Consider the following 12,033-nt stretch of genomic DNA (forward strand, 5'->3'; position numbering starts at 1 on the left):
GCCATCAAGCCACTTTCTATTGTAGTTAGCATAAAAAACAAATTATTTACAATTACAAAAGCAGAGAAAAATAAATCTGCAAATATATGTGGGGTGAATGCCGTACCGCAAACAGACGGGGATCTACTGGACTTCCTGATTACTGCTACCAAGCAGTTGCCCCCTGGTGGTACTTAGAAAAATACATCTAAGGCCATTTGTCATATACAGTCCCTCGCGATATCACGGTTCGATTATCGCTCCCTCACTATATCGCGTTTTTCCAGAAATGAATGAATGAATTAATGATGGCTGTTTCGTGGTAGACTATTAGTGAAAACATATTGAAATACGAGTGATACGTAATAATCTGGCCACTAGGCGGCAGTAATGACACAAAACATTGAGACATTAGCTTACATGACATTACCTTAACACTGCATGAAGTCATGAAGTCAGCCACGACATGTCCCACATGATAGAGTGAAAAAAAGTTCTCCTCTCATTCCATGTGGAAGTGGTACGTTTTTGGCTTCTTCAGTTTAGAAGAACTAAACTGAAGGCTAAATGTTTAACTTGCAAGTTTGTTAGCTCGTGAGCGGCCGTCTCGAGTCCCTGCAGCATAATGGTTGTGCAATTTGATGTAAACAAAGAATAATAGGAGTGTAAGGGTGACCATGGGGGTGTTATTTCATGTCTACAGGGCTCTAATAATGTTAAAAACTGTATACATGGAAGTCATAAACAGGTTGTCTATGCTCTAGCTACGAACATGTTCCGTTTATTAACATTAAATCCTATATTGCGGAAATTCATTCATGGTGATCATGTCTGGAAGCAATTAACCGCTATAAGCGAGAGACGACTACAGTACTTGAATGCAAGTCTCTGCTGTGTGTTTCACATACCTTCCCCAGACCATCAGTTTGTGGCTTAATGTGAATTTCCTGCACCTTTCACTCTTTTACTTGAGTTAGAATGAGCTTTATGAACGATCTTTGTCCGTGAAACACTATCATGGTACTTCTCTCCCTGTAATTGTGACTGGAGAGAGCCTCTCAAGTGTGTCCTGTTGACGTGACACCTGACACTAGAGATCTGTGCTATACGAGTCTGTGTCAGGATTTTGGCTGACCTGGTCACCTCACCGGAGATGTGCATGAGAGAGAGTGTGTGTGTGCATGTGCATGTGTGTGGATGTCTGTGTCAGATATTAAATGTGGCCCAAGTCCTCAAAAACGCAATGCTGCGCCGTAAAAACGTGTTAAAACATTCCAAGAAGTATATATGTAGAGTATTTTAACATGAGTGTAAATGCTGCATTGGCGGGTAAACAACTACTTATATACAAATTTGACCAGTTTAAAAATACAAAAGTAAATACAAAAGTAAACTAAAAATACAAAAGTAAATTAAAAATGTAAACAATAATCTAATATATATAGTAAGCACGTTGAAGTTGTTTTTCATGAAAATGACCAGCCCCTCCAGGAGGCTTATTTTTGATTTAATATGTGCATGGCTCAGATCAAGGGTACCCTTTGCTGTCTTCAACTTCACTTGAGTAGTATTTGAAATTGTTGTTCTAACAATGTGTACTATCCCTATCACTCGTTTATAGAGTGAGGAAGCTTACCAAACCATAAATTAAGCCTGTTCATGTTTTTATTTTGCGCTAGCACGGCTATGTTCTAAAAAAGCGTCTATATTTGGACATTGAAATGTTACATGTAAAGCATGTCTACTTTTGTGTGAAATAAACAATATTTTCTCTGATAATTTTGTCATAATTTCTACTTAGAAATAAAGAATGATGTCTGAAATGGGTTTCTAATGTGTTTTATTGAAATATTCTCAGTTTGTGTTGATAACATTACCAAGGTCTATCCACGAGTTTAAAATTTGAAATGTAACACTTGGGTACCCTTGATCTGAGCCATGCACATATATATAATATGATATTTCCAAAAAAAAAAAAACATTAACAAGCACAAAATTGTTCTTGTTCACTCGTACATAATAATAATAATACAAACATACAAATGATAAATCCATATTGGCAATAGCAATATTATATACTGTATATTATTATGATTAGAATAGAATATTCATAAATACATGCACTGCTCCTCCGGTGCAGACATGTCTGCAAATACAGCATTTTTTGGGAGTGCCTGCATGTTACTACTTTCTAGTCATAATAATAATTCATAAAAAGATACAAAACAAAAAACTAAAAATGACATTTATATACATATGACAACAAATCTATATCTGTCTATAAAACTATTATTATTTCAGCGACCACACTGATAAATCATTTTTCCCCCCAAAATAGAGTAAGTGTAAGGTTGAGTGTGGAGGTTAGTAAGTAAAGAATGCCTGCGGAACAGAAAGTGCTTCACGGTTTAACATTTGAACAAATACAATATATACAAAGTAATACAAAACCTGAATATTTGATTTTATTTTGAAGGTTTTGTAGGTCTATCTATGTATTTCTCTATAAAAATGCGTGGAAGGTCAGAGTCTGCCCGGCCTTCCTTGAATAAAGTGTGTTGTCCAGCAATTAGAAATGTATGCATTCTAATGAGCCCTGCTGTCTAGTGAAAGACAATGTCTTGGCAATTTGACCTGCTGCCATCAGCGCTCTGGGCCCCGTGTTAAAGGAGGAGAGGAGGGGAGGAGGGTCCTTCCACAGCAGGGAGGGGGAGGGAGGTGAGTGGACGCGTTTATTGCAACAAGCCGATTATTGAAGGCTACTTGATGAGCCCTCCGTGACAATTTGTCCAGTCATGTTGAAGCAGGAGGAGGATGAAGCTGCACACACTTTTTTTAATGGATGCCATGTTTCTATCACATGTGGTGACTTTTGACTTTTTTTAGCAATGCAGATGCCAGAATGAAACTTTAGTCAACACGGTGAAGTTGTTTTTTTCACGAAAATGACCAGCCCCTCCAGGAGCCTGGGTGACTCGAAAGGCATCAACGAGAGTCCAAGTCACAAACCTGAGCCTCCTCGCTACCGGAGCTGGAGCAGCCTCCGCTTCTCCCACTGGAGAAGTGGCTCCCAGAAGGCCAGCTGCCCCGGGACGCCCTCCCCGAAGACGGACAAGCGGAGCGACGTGAGCAGGACACTCTTCTCCCTGGTCAAGACTCACAATGACGACTACACGGCAGACCCCGGCGGCCTGCTGGACGTCAGCGGTGAAGATGATGGTGTTGGTGGTGACGATCTAGACCTGGACCAGTCCAACTACTTCCAGAAACAGTTTGGCTCTTTGCTGCAGCCCGGCGTCAACAAGTTCTCGCTGCGCGTGTTTGGAAGCCACAAGGGCGTTGCTGCAGAACAGGCCAGGGTCAAGTCCTTTGGAGTGTGGATCATTCACCCCTACAGTGACTTCAGGTCAGTCCATGCGCCACGGCTGCCGTTTTTAACCATCTCCTGCAAAAACACCAGTCAAAGATCCTCTACGTGACAGGAGCACTCTGCTGTTTTAAGGAATCTACTGCAAAAGTCAAAGGTCCTCTCGGTGACAGCATCACTCTTTTTAGGGATTTACTACAAAAACACTAGTTAAAGATCCTGCATATGACAGTCGTGATCTGCTGGTTTTAAGAATCTACTGCAAAAACACTAGCCAAAGATCTTCTATATAACTATCGTGCTTCGCTGTTTTTAAAAACATTTCTCAATGATCCTCATATGACGGGAGCGCTCTGCTCTTTTTAAGAATCTGCTGCAAGAGCACTTGTCAAGGACCCTCATATGACAGGAGCGTTCTGCTGTTTTTAGAAATCTACTGCAAGAACACTAGCCAAAGAGCCTCCATATCATAATTGTGCGCTGCTCTTTTTACTGCAAGAACACGTGTCAAAGATCCTACATTTGACAGGACTGCGCCGCTGTTTTTACCACTTTCTACTACAAAAATACTATTTAACCATCCGCCATAAGAAATGAGTGCTCTGCTGTTTTTAGGAATGCACTGCAAAACCACTAGTCAAAGATCCTATATACGTAGGACATGACTGCTCTGCTGTTTTTAGGAATCTAAAGCAGCAATCAAAGATGTTCGGTATGACAGCAGCACTCTCCTCTTTTTAGGGACCTACTGTAAAAACACTTGTCAAAGATTGTACACAAAATGGGAGCGCCCTGCTGTTTTTACTACTTTCTACTACAAAAATACTATTTAACCGTCCACCATAAGAAATGAGTGCTCTGCTGTTTTTAGGAATGTCCTGCAAAACCACTAGCCAAAGATTCCTATATATGACTGTACGCCTCTGACTAGTGTAAAAAAAGCAAAGATCCTATAAATGACAGGACCTCTCTGCTGTTTTTCAGGAATCTACTGAAATAAAAACTCAAAAACGCTCATCAAAGATGTTCCGTGTGACGAGTTTTCTACTGTTTTTAGGAATGGAAAAATCTAAGGTCCGCCAGTTGAATACCATTGCCGCCAAGCACTGTCAAAGCCTCCCTTCCGGGGTGTTTTTATCGCAGCGTGCACATAACGCTGATGTAGCACACGCTTCCTTGTCTTCTGTGCTAAGGCGATGAAAGGATTTGATAGTGATACAGTATATAGGACAAGATCATCTGGATTAATGATGCCTCCATGGGTGTGTTTGAGAGACATCCAACAGTTTGGGTCCGAACAACCCTTGCAATCTGTCTACGAGCTTCCTAATAACGATCACAATAATAATATTATAATAGCCAAACAATGTCACAGCATGCAGTGGCAGACAGAAGGGCGGATGATGGCCAAATGATAAGAATCATTATCATTCAGGTCTTATGCAATACTATGCAGCAGACAGCTGTGGCGGGGATTAGCGGCGGCCCAACTCGCCTTAAACCTTATGCTCCAAACTTCCCTTTAAAATGACTTATCCTGTCTGTAGCGCTGCTGCAGGTCGCATGGTATTACTCAGTCTAATCATCTCTTTTGGAGAAGAATTGACAAGGAATTAGACGGAGACCCAAATGCCATGAACTCTGCATAAGGACTACGGTTTAAGCACCAATCTGCTAAAACGTCTGTCTTTTTGTGTCCTTCCATCCTCCTCTGCTGTTTTTTTTTAAATTAATCTCTTATTATTTATTTTTTTTTAAATCATCTTAATCATCTAGAAATACACCGACTGGCGGTATCTCATGTACTGTATGTCAATAAGATGAATAGAAAACTAGGCGTTATTATTTTTGGAGCAGGATTTCTTGATCTGGAAAGGCAGCTTTTATGACGTCCGTTAAAAACTATATTTTCATTTGTTGACAATTGCATTTTTAAATTGTATTGTTTGCTGTTATGATATTTGTGTGTTTACAATATTTTTTTATTTTACAATTTTGCTTTGTTCTGTTTTGCTTTTTATTTTATTTATTTGGTGCTTTGTAAAAAATTTTAGATTTTTTTTTGGTTCAATTTTGTTTTCAATTTTGGTACTTTTTCACTGTTTTTCAAGGTTTCAGAGATTGGAAAAGTACATATTTTCATTTTGTACGATTAATATTAATATTATATTTTATTTGTATTGATTTATTTTACAAATATGTTTCGAGAGAAAGAATTTTTGTTATTTATTTGTTATTTATTTGCAACGACAGCTTTTTTTATTTTAAGTGTATTTTCCTTCCTTGCATTATTACTATCATTAGCAGTTATATTTATATGTCATATTTCTATATTATATATATTATTATTATTTGCTACATTCTTCTATTTAAATATAATGTTATAACATAATTAAATATTTATATATTTAATCAGTCTGAATTGATTTAAATTACATTATGTATTTTTCTTTATTTGCTTTTTGCATTGAAATCAGCAGGTTTATTTTGTTTTATTATTTCTATAAAAGCAGAATCTTTTTTTTTCTTGTACAAGTGCTCATAATATTCCAGTAATAATAGTACAAAATATGCAATTGCAACTTCTTCAGCTTTTTCTTAACCCAGTTCTTTTAAACCAGCCTGTGCTGTCTCTGTGGGAAATGTCAATTCAATGCAAACCTCCACTAGTGTTTCATCTTTTACCACTACTGGTCTTTTTCTCTGGCTGGCGTGTGACCATCCCTATCCGTTCCACAGCCTTCGGTGTGGCGTTGATGGCGAGCGAGCTCTTAATCAGTGGCACCGACGATAAGTGCTCATGTGAAGCACATTGTAAACATGCGAAGACTGATCCATCACTTCCTGTTTTCTCACTCATCTACCGCTGCCTTGGCAACTGTGAGTGTGTGTCACGGAAGGAGCGGTTGAGACAAACACGGTGTGATTGACACTCGATGTAAAGAAGCTGTGAGCGAAGCGGGACAGTGGAGTGGATGCTACATTTTTAATGTGAGGGCTTCCTCTCATTGCCCGCCTGTGACAAGGAACAGACGTGTCAGTGGAAATGAGTCATTCACTCTCTGGTCATTTGACCGTACAGCTGTCACTTCAGGAGCACTCGTGTAACTTTAGCGTCTTTGCAGTTCTCTTCATGATGTAACAACGTTTGGATCGCTTCGCTGGCGTTGAGACGTCTGCATTCATGACGGACACCAGTAGCGTTACGTTTACGAACTTTACTGCTGAAAGCATATTCAGCTCTTCTAAGGTGTCGCTTTAATAAAAGTGCCGTACTTTTGCACAGTTTTTGCTTTTTCCACAAAAAATTCTTATTTTGTGTGGAGTTATTTTCATGCTTTTTGCGTGTTTATGTTATTTGCTTTACATTCGTTGGGGTATTTTTTCTTGTATGAGCTTCTGTCACCTTCGTAAAGTGATTTTTACTTTTAATAATGTGTTTTTATGTTTCCAGAGTTGTTGTAAGTCATTTTTACAGAAAGTCATTTTTAGTTAAGTTATTTTGACTTTTAAAGAGTTGGTTTTAATTTTTGGGAATTTATTTACGTAATATTTATTTTGCCTAATAATGTAATTTAGTTTTCTTCAAATACTTTTAGAGGAATTTATAACTGTTGTTATAATTTTGTAGATTTGTTAATATTTTAAAATTATGTTGTGTATTTTTAAACGTAGATTTAAAAAAAAATTGTAAATCTGTTTAAAAAAAATATAAATGTGTTGAAATTTTTGCGTTTGCTTTTTGTATTTTGGATTTTTTTCTGTTTTAAATTCAGTGTTTTGTTTTGTGGTTTGTACAAGTGTTTTTTGTTTTTGTAAATTTGGACTTATCAATGTTGTTTGTAAAAGTGTTTTTTGCATTTTGTACGGCTGTTTAATTTGTAAGACACGTCTTTGCTCCCGTGGATAAAGCGCGATGGCGGAAATAACCCAGCACATTTTTCACTTCTTGTTCCCGTTGCGTTCAGGTTCTACTGGGATCTTGTGATGCTCCTGCTGATGATGAGTAATCTGGTGCTATTGCCGTGGGGCATCACCTTCTTCGAGGACCAGAACACCACCCCGTGGATCACCTTCAATGTCCTCTCCGACACGCTCTTCCTCCTGGACCTGATCTTCAACTTCCGCACGGGCATCCTGGGCGAGGACAGCCACATCGTGCTGGACCCCAAGCAGATCCGCCTGCACTACCTGCGCTCCTGGTTCCTGGTGGACTTCATCTCATCCATCCCCGTCGACTACATCTTCCTGGTGGTGGACCTGGAAACCCTGCACGACTCGTCCGACGTGTATCGCACTGCCCGCGCCCTGCGCATCGTGCGCTTCACCAAAATCCTCAGCTTGCTGCGCCTCCTCCGCCTGTCTCGCCTCATTCGCTACATCCACCAGTGGGAGGAGGTACGTTTGGGCTCACTATCCAATCAGAGCTTTTGATTATCTCCCATTAAGTCCTTGATGTTCCTCAGATGTTCCACATGACCTATGACCTGGCCAGCGCCGTGGTGCGCATCGTCAACTTGATCGGCATGATGCTTCTTCTGTGCCACTGGGACGGCTGCTTGACCTTCATGGTGCCCATGCTGCAAGACTTCCCTGCAGACTGCTGGGTCTCCAAAAATAACATGGTGGTGAGTTCAGGACCATCGGTATTTTGTAGCAAACAAACAAAATCATTGCTTTTCCCACCTCATCTTGACTTGTCCTTGTCAGAATTCTACCTGGCACATGCAGTACTCTTACGCCCTGTTCATGGCCATGAGTCACATGCTGTGCATCGGGTACGGCGCCCACCCGCCGGAGGGCATGAGCGATGTTTGGCTGACCATGATCAGCATGGTGGTGGGGGCCACCTGCTACGCCATGTTCCTGGGCCACGCCACCAACCTGGTGCAGTCCTTGGACGCCTCGCATCGACAATATCAGGAGAAGGTAATCGAACAGCAGCCTCGATGAATCCCGACGATTAATCCCTTTAACTTTGTAAACGCCGCACCTCATGTAGGTGGCAGGTGGCACCGCGAACGATTAGGACGTCTTGCTGTGTGTCATGTGTCATTACCACAACACCGCCTGCGTGCCAACACACATGGCATCTGTAAAGCTGAAGTTGCTGGTAGCGTTTCAAGACAAAATGCTGCTGTATCCACAGAAAAAATCACAAAACAGTTCAAAACTAAAAGAAACTACAGTCGGTGGTTCCATTATCACTCCCTCGCCATGGCGGGGTGGGTTTTCAGAAATTAATTAATTCATAAATGATGTGGTAGACTATGGTCTATCATGAGTCAAAACATATTGAAATACAAGTGAGATGTAGTACTCTGGTCACTAGGTGGCAGTAATGACAAAAAAACATAGAAACATTACCTTACATGACATTACCTTGACACTGCATGAGGTCATAAAGTCAGCCATGGCGTGTCCCACGTGAGAGAGTGGAAAATAGTTCTCCTCCCACTCTGTGTGGAAGTGGTAAGTTTTTGGCTTCTTAAGTTTAGAATAAATAAATTTGAGGCTAACTGTTTAGCTCGCTAGCTAGCGGCCGTCTCGAGTCCCTGCAGCATAAGGGTTGCGCAAAAATAAAAATATAAAATATACAATGTGATGTAAACAAGGTATAACAGGAGTGTAAAGGTGACTGTAGGGGTGTTATTTCATGTCTGCAGGGCTCTAATAATGTTCAAAACCCGTATTTAGAAAATCATAAGCAGGTTTTCTATGATCGAACTATGAAAATGTTAACTTTATTAACATTGAATCCTACACCAAATTCATTTATCCAATTAACCGCTATAAGCGAGGGACAACGCGAGAAAAAATAGACATTTTTAGTGTGCATTTGTTATTATTATGATATGGATTTAAATGTGCGATGCAGGCATTTTATTTGTGGAAAAAAAATATTTTAAAAAATCATACAATTATTGTTTTTTTTAAATTATATTTTAATATAGGAAATATTTTTTTATGTATTACACAAATATTGTATATTTTTATTGCGTATCATTAAAAAGGCATCTGTGGAAATCATTTTTAAAAATAACCACCAATGCTGAGTAAAGAAATGCCATTAAATGACAGAATACTGTGGACTAACTTGATGTAAAAAATATTTCTATTATATTTGAATACATAAATGATATTATCATTATTATATTATATAAATATGATGTATTTTTATGTAATATGAGAACAAATGCATTTGTGCAGCTAATGATCTAATAAATAAATCAAATTAATCAATGTCTGGTACTCGCTATACGACGAAAGGCGGTATGTTTAAGTCACCCTGCTGTTGTTTGGGCAAAGGTTTGATTCACGATGATTGTATTTAATATTATTAAAAATGCATTTGTTCAGATAAAGGCCTCCCCCTGGTAAATTCCTTTTCCCTAATTGATACCATGTTCTCTCTGCAGTTGAGTAAACACATGCCACCAGCCACTACACAACAGAATATCATAGCCTTTTTAAATTGTGTGCATTCGGTGGCAAAAGTGTCGCAGCACAGCACATTTTTGACACGATAAAGCCGACGGACAAATGTTGGCATCGTTTGGATAACTGTCTGCTAAAACCAATCATTAATGAGTTCGTAATCCACTTCGGTGATGAGAAAGTCTGCCAATTGAGTAGAATAAACTGCATATGGTAGCAAATGTGGCTCATCTCATCCGCCGTCAATCCTATTGTACTGCATGCCTTTGTGCTTGTTATTCCCACAGTATAAGCAAGTGGAGCAGTACATGTCGTTCCATAAGCTGCCTGCTGATGTCAGGCAGAGGATTCATGACTATTACGAGCAGAGATTCCAAGGCAAGATGTTCGATGAGGACAGCATCTTGGGAGAGCTCAGTGATCCGCTGAAAGAGGTGCACTGCGTTCTTCCTATTTTGTCAAAAGAACATTTCATTTCAATTCAATTTCAGACAGTCTTTGGTTTTTTGTTGTCATTTTATGTATAGAATTTTCCAATTTGTTTTTTAAATCCTGTGTACCACCTTGGTGCTCGTGCTCGTGCCACTCTCATGGGTGTAGCATACCATTAGTTAATAGGGCCGTCATGAGTGAGGCCGATGGATCCTGCCTAGCAACAAGTGACTGCACACATGTGTTGCAACCAGGAAACATTTTTTTAATTAAAAAATATACATATAAATAATCATATTTAAAAATAAATAAAAACGAAAAATATATATTAATAATTAACAATTAAATTTAGGAAAATGTGTTTTTTTAAATGTAAAAAAAAATATTCAAGAAAATATATTAAAACAAAAAAACAGACAGTTCATGCCATCATTTTTATTGACCTCAGTTTGTTTTCAGGAAATCGTCAGCTACAACTGCCGAGGCCTGGTGGCCAACATGCCCCTCTTTGCCAACACCGACCCTCATTTCGTGACCGTCATCCTGACCAAGCTGCGCTTTGAAGTCTTCCAACCCAGAGATTTCATCATCAGGGAGGGAACGCTGGGTCGCAAAATGTACTTCATCCAGCACGGCGCCGTCGTTGTCACCCCACGGGGTAGCAAAGAAATAAGACTGAGCGACGGAGCGTATTTTGGAGGTAGTTATTTGTCTTCTTGTGCGTGTTCGAACACACTTTCCGGGTATTTTAACCCCGTTCTGTTTCAGAGATCTGCTTGCTGACTCAGGGGCGACGCACAGCCAGTGTGATGGCGGAAACCTACTGTCGGCTTTACTCTTTGAGCGTGGACAGCTTCAACGAGGTGCTGGAGGAGCACCCGCTCATGAGGAGGGCTTTCGAGAGCGTGGCTGTGGACCGACTGGGCCGCGTCGCCAGGAGGTCCAGCTATCAGCCTCCCGAGTGAATCCCTTTCTCCAAAAATGTGGAGGTTCAAATACCATGAGTTGACTTTATTTTGGTTTCTCTTGTGTTCTGGCAACTCTTGGTATACTCCCCACGTTAGATCTGTACATTTCCTATGCAACTCTTTGCAGATACATTTTTTTTTCATGTACAGCTTTAAAAAAAACCTCTTTCTAAGACTTTACTGTCTATCACGCAGGATGTTGGCAAATGTTCTACGTAGCTGCAATAATCTGTAGGTTTATCACGATTAATGTTCACAAAGGATAAGCTGCAGTTATGCAATAACGCCCAACTGTACAGTGACAGATGTACACACATTGCACCGCTGAGGTTGTTTCAGGACAAAATAGACCGCTTGTGGACTTTTAATATTCAGTATTATTGTGTTATATATATTTTTTGAAATACTAAATGCAGTTTCTGACACATTTTTGACCTGTCAAAGAATAAAATACATGAACGTATTCATTAAAATTGTTTCAGTCCTATTTGTCAGCTCACATGCAATTTTTCATGGCATCCCACAGAGTGCTGTGCCGCAACCTGTATTTTTCAGCCCTTATATATGTCCCTCTTAGGCAATATTACTGGAAAATACTCCATTACCTTCCACTGCGATGCACGTGACACACAACTCTACTTATCAATGAAACCTAACCAAACTAATCAGCTGTCCAAACTCCAGGAGTCTCTGAAAGACATCAAGAGCTGGATGACCTCAAACGTTTTACTATTAAACTCAGATAAAGATGAAATCATAGTCCTTGGTCCTCAGCAAATGTACCTTTAGTTGTACCAGGCACTAAAATGGATCAATAAACTGAAGAAACAAGGGTACTCCAACCATTTT

At 39.7% G+C, this 12,033-nt stretch overlaps 1 protein-coding gene across 1 annotated transcript; it reads left to right on the plus strand.

The window, feature by feature from the left end:
* The first annotated feature begins 2,737 nt into the window (after positions 1 to 2,737).
* LOC129173537 (potassium/sodium hyperpolarization-activated cyclic nucleotide-gated channel 2-like) lies at positions 2,738 to 11,651 on the plus strand. Its single transcript, XM_054764543.1, has 7 exons — positions 2,738 to 3,385; positions 7,315 to 7,744; positions 7,813 to 7,974; positions 8,057 to 8,275; positions 10,072 to 10,218; positions 10,676 to 10,916; positions 10,985 to 11,651. The coding sequence occupies exons 1-7, from the start codon at positions 2,925 to 2,927 to the stop codon at positions 11,179 to 11,181; spliced, it is 1,857 nt and encodes a 618-aa protein (XP_054620518.1). The 5' UTR covers positions 2,738 to 2,924; the 3' UTR covers positions 11,182 to 11,651.
* Positions 11,652 to 12,033: the final 382 nt, after the last annotated feature.

The sequence above is a fragment of the Dunckerocampus dactyliophorus genome, chromosome 20 (genome assembly GCF_027744805.1).
Source record: "Dunckerocampus dactyliophorus isolate RoL2022-P2 chromosome 20, RoL_Ddac_1.1, whole genome shotgun sequence".
NCBI classification, from domain to species: Eukaryota; Metazoa; Chordata; class Actinopteri; order Syngnathiformes; family Syngnathidae; genus Dunckerocampus; species Dunckerocampus dactyliophorus.

Excerpts from the sequence above, each read along its gene's own strand:
- LOC129173537 (XM_054764543.1), top strand. The coding sequence starts at position 2,925 with ATGACCAGCCCCTCCAGGAGCCTGGGTGACTCGAAAGGCATCAACGAG. Across the intron at positions 3,386-7,314 it reads CACCCCTACAGTGACTTCAG|GTTCTACTGGGATCTTGTGA; the intron begins GTCAGTCCATGC and ends CGTTGCGTTCAG. Across the intron at positions 10,917-10,984 it reads CGACGGAGCGTATTTTGGAG|AGATCTGCTTGCTGACTCAG; the intron begins GTAGTTATTTGT and ends GTTCTGTTTCAG.